The following is a 4,674-nucleotide window of genomic DNA, read 5'->3' as shown; positions in this document are numbered from 1 at the left end:
TGCAGCCCCAGATGCACTCCTGTGGGTCACCAGAGCAGAAGCCCCAGACCTTTGGCATGACAGAGGTGCAAGGCACTGTCAGCACCCAGAGCATTGCACGCCCCAGGCTGAGTCCTCCCACGGGGGATTCACCCGCCTCTGGGCAACAGCGCTCGCTGCAGGAGCACGGCAGTGCCCTGTCCACAGCTGCCAGGTCACAGTGGCTTCGGAGACAGCACAAACTGCGTCCCTGCTGAGCGAGGGGCATTTCTGAAGGCAAACACATCAGTCAGAGAGGAGAGGCTACACATGCACCCAGTTCCATCACCCAGTGCTCCCAGGCAAGAGGATGCTGGGCGGGCAGGCAGGAGGAGGGGATGCAGATGAAGAAGGAACCCAAGGCAGAGGCTGAGAAGCCATCAAAGAACACGGAGGATGCCGAGACTCCTGGGTGCAGCCGGCAGCCAGCCCGGGGCTGTGCATGGGGAGGGCAGTGCTGGTCATGCTGTGTGAGTGTCTGTTTAATACTGACATGACAGAGAAGAGGGGCATCACCCCAGGAAGCGGTGATGGAGGTGGTGCCAGGCAGCCTCGCCTGCCTCCGCCCTGCCTAGCCGCTGTGGAAGATGCGGATGCGCTGTGTGATGTCCCTGCGGCACAGGGGGCAAGTGTGCAGGCGCTCGCAGCAGGTCTGGCAGCAGCAGACGTGGCCACAGGGCAGGAAAATCATCTGGGTCTGGGGGAAGAGACAGAGGAGAGGACACGGAGAGTGTTGCTGTCCTATACCACTCATCCCAGCACCACCATACTGCAGCACAGGAGGAAATGGGGCTGGAGGAGATGGGGATCACCCAGAGGTGTCGCAGTGTGGGAGGCAGAGCCCTCACCCCGATCTCCATCCCTGGGCACAGCCCAGTGCTCTGTGTGCACAAGGGTCTGGGCTGCACAGAGAGCACGCGTGCAACGGGCTTGAGGGAAGGACACGGGGCAGGGCTGAACCAAGCAGCCCCAGGAACACTTCCCACGGCTGCTCCGTGGACAGAGCAGCTCAGGAGTTCAGCAAGGTCCTTCCCAAGCCCAAAGGAGGCCTGCCCTGCCCTGCCTCCCTTCCTGCTGCAACGCCTAAGCCAGGCTGTGCTCGAGAGCTGGAGGGATGAGTGTCCAGGTGTTGCCAAGGGCCAGGCTGGGGGGACAGATGTGGGGGGATGTGCTGGATGCTGCCCTCCCTCCGCCCTCTGCTCCAGCACCACGCGTGTGCCAGGGTCTCACCTCCTGCTCCATGCAGACAACACACTCCGACTTCTTCTCGTCCCACTGCAGTGGCGGAGCCGTCGGGACCACAGGGCTCAGAGGCTCCTTGAAGGGAGCGCTGGGTTCTGGGGCTGCAGGGACCTCGGCATCCACCGTCCTCAGCAGCTCTGCAACCACAAGCAGGAGGTCTGAACACCAGGAGAGCTGCCCGTCTCCCACCAGCCCGGCATGTATGGGGATGAGTGCAAGCAGATGGGTGCTCGGGGCTCCAATAAATAAGAAAGTCGATGGGACCAGCTTAACAGTGCAGCCCGAGCTCTGCCAGTGTTCCCTGCCTCTCCTTCTCACATACCAGCCCCACATGGCTCTGCTCCCCAAAGGGAAGCATCCAGCCCCACAGATTTTCCCCGCTCAAGGCTCAGGTACCTGCTGCGAGCGTAAAACGTGTCAGAGACCAGGCAGAAAAGAACTGGTGGTACCTGGGATCGTCTTGGCCACCGCCAGGATCTCCTGAGCTCGTCTGAGGATGGCACGCTGCAGGCCAGCCTCCATCACGCCGATCTGCACGCAGTGCAAGAGAAGAGCTGTTAGCTCTCGGAGGTGAAAGGAGATTTATGTCCCAAAGGGGACACTGCAAACTCTTGGGCCTCACTGGCAAGACCTGGCCATGCCAAGGGAAGCACCTCCATCAGGCACCAAGGTCAGATAAGGGAATTCCCCCAGTGCCATTTCTACTACAAAGAGCATCTGAAGGATGTTGAAAGACAGAGCCAAACTACAGCTCACCCTGCAAGTGCTCTGGGAGAGCTGTCGCTCACTGGGATGGGGCACACAGCAGCACCAGCACCTCTCCTTGCTGGGAGGTGACACCCCAGGAACACCAACATTCCCTCCTGCCAGACCTGCCACTGGCACAGCCACGAGCGCTGCTGGGCTCAAAGCAAGCGCAGGTTCAGTCGGTGTTGTCCTGCACCGTGTATCTGCTGTCTCGTACCTTTTCCAGGTCACTGCCGGTCATGGTGCTGAGTGTTTGCAAGGATATTCGATGGTGTGCAAAGACTGGCACGTACTGTTCAGCAGACAACTCGATCAAAAGGTTCACCAGCTGCCGCTCCAAGCCCTCCTCCTGCAAAACACAAGGCAAGCTCCCAGACTTCGCTCTCGAGAAAAGGCACGGGGACAGGCAGCAGCAAGGCTGGCAGCAAGAGCAGGCAGCGTGCTCATTCCTGCCCTCTGCCCTGCTGGAAGCATTTTGCATCCCCAAAGACACTAAAGCTCAGAAGCCCAACAGCCAGAGGAGCTCTGGCCCTAGGTGTTTTATGAGCACAATTCAGGACGCTGCATTTTGGGAAGAATGAAACATAACTGTTTTGGCAGGCGATGTCTGCAACAGCACCTGCTTTACAAACTCGAGCCGATATGCAGCACGGGCAGAGCTCAGAGCCATCTCTTCATGGGCACCCCCATGGGTATTTTAACAGCATAAAGTGCTGGCTCAATACGTTAGGGCAGGTACGGACAGGAGTTGCTGCATTCAGATTGATTTGCAAGGGAATCTGGGGAGCCAAGCAGAGGTGTTTGGGTGTTTAGCTGGAACAAAAAGCCCTGCTGGGAAGGTACTGAGAGTCCTCTGCTCCTGGCAAGAAGTCTGACGATGGGATGGCAGCTCCCACCTCAGAGAGCTGAGGTGTTGGCTCCTTACAGCCCCATAACCTCCAATGTACAGGAATGAGGGAGCACGACGGCTAAATCCAGGGCAGCCCGGGGTCTCCCCTGGCTTCTCAGCCCCTGCGAGGGGTCTGTGCCCAGCTCCCTGCCTTAGCTGAACCTGTGGGTTGAGGCAGGGCTGCCTTCGCTCCCCAAGCACTCTGCAGAGCAGAGCTCCAGTGAAAGCATTAACTGCAGCAGCGACCTGGAGTTTCAGGGAGAGGGGCTTCTGGTTCCGCAGGCGCTGGTACTGGATCAGCCAGTAGTTCTCCTGTTTGGTTTCGCTCTTTGCCTCCATTTCCAGCTGAAAAACAAATTCATTCATTCAACAGCCCGAAAGAACATTGCTAGCGGTATTTAGGGAAGCTTGAGTTGGATGTGTAGGAGGGGAAACCAACAGCCTGGGGCTGTGTAGGGCCAGTTCAGAGCACTGCGATGGGCACAGCTATGGCAAGATGGGCATTTCTGGCCTTCTGCATGCTGGTCCCATTTTGATGCCCCACCCAGCCAGTCTAGGGTTGTGCATCCCCTCCGCTCACTTTGCCCCAGACACTGGAGCCTGGGCTCCTGAAGCTCAGGAGAGTCTGGAGGTCTTCAGGATTTCAAGACCACAGGCAGGGCCCTCGTGGGATTGTGCTCATCCCCCCCTACAACTGATGCTGAAGAAGGTGCCTCATGCTGCACCAGGGAGTGGCACCACCTGTGCCCCCAAGACCTAACATTAGCACTTTCTGAAGTTAAATTAGTCTCTGGATCTGGACACAACCCCTCAGAGCCCTCTTCTGCTCCTCTTTATTCCCATGCTGACCCACAGACTCTCTCCTTGCAGCCAGCTCATGCACTTCCCCATCTACAGCACCTAATTAGGGGCCTTCGTTACCAGTATTTGTTGCAATTCTTCTTCCCTTTCCTTCTTTTCTTTGAGCAGCTGCTGCAGCAGGTAGCCAAGTGCTTGGCGTTGCTCTGTGATCACCCCCTGCAACAGAAAGACTCTGGCATCCACATCTCTGTACCATACAGCTGCAAGCAACCACCCTGCCCCAATTTCCAGCAAAGCACTTACCATACCCAAAACAGAGCAGATGTGGAAGCCCTGTGCTCCACGGGCCCTCAGACCAGCTGAGCAGACAGCCCGAATCCTCTCCTAGCAGCTGGCATGGCAGGCCCAAGCTGAACCTATTTCTTTCAGTCCTGCACTGACCATTATCTGATGGTGCCAACCCCCAGCACAGCCCAGGCAGCCCCAGACCATGCTGGCCTGCAGCAGCTCTTCATCACTCCATCAGAAGTTCAGTCAATGGCATCATAAATGTTCATGGTCCCCCTCCTTAACTGAGAAAGACCACCTGAAACTAGGTGTAGAAGCCCGCAGGTATGCAGGACAGGTAAGGTAGCAACCTCCCCATGTCTTTGGGAAGCTTGCTTTCCTTGGGGTCTCACACCAAACACCACCGGGTACCAGGGCAAGGCAAGTCATCACTGCAGCCACAGCACTGGGAAATGAGGACAGGTTAATTGTCTCAGGAACGTCAACTCATGCAGCATCTCTGCATGGTTCAGTCCCAGCTAGCTCATACCTGGATGGATCATTAACTGAGCAGGGGCCAGTAGTCACTGGCCACAAAGACTTCAGATGTCCATGGACAAAGGGACAAGGATGCTGTTAGAGGGCTGACCTCTTAAAGGAGAGGTGTGGGGAAACCTTCACTGATCAGCATCTGGACCCTACACAGAGAC

The 4,674-nt window shown here is 57.3% G+C and overlaps 1 protein-coding gene across 1 annotated transcript in view; it reads right to left on the bottom strand.

Annotated features, from left to right (window-relative positions):
• Positions 1 to 589: 589 nt before the first annotated feature.
• Positions 590 to 4,674, bottom strand: part of LRSAM1 (leucine rich repeat and sterile alpha motif containing 1) — a 23,285-nt gene continuing 19,200 nt past the window's right edge. The window contains 6 exon segments of the mRNA XM_009710580.1: positions 590 to 715; positions 1,249 to 1,397; positions 1,710 to 1,791; positions 2,225 to 2,356; positions 3,143 to 3,241; positions 3,818 to 3,913. Coding sequence (XP_009708882.1) covers positions 590 to 715; positions 1,249 to 1,397; positions 1,710 to 1,791; positions 2,225 to 2,356; positions 3,143 to 3,241; positions 3,818 to 3,913 — 684 coding nt within the window.

Source organism: Cariama cristata, unplaced genomic scaffold (genome assembly GCF_000690535.1).
Source record: "Cariama cristata isolate BGI_N322 unplaced genomic scaffold, ASM69053v1 scaffold30160, whole genome shotgun sequence".
NCBI classification, from domain to species: Eukaryota; Metazoa; Chordata; class Aves; order Cariamiformes; family Cariamidae; genus Cariama; species Cariama cristata.
Note: the sequence above shows the minus strand (reverse complement) of the source record. Positions and strands in the feature narration are given on the sequence as shown.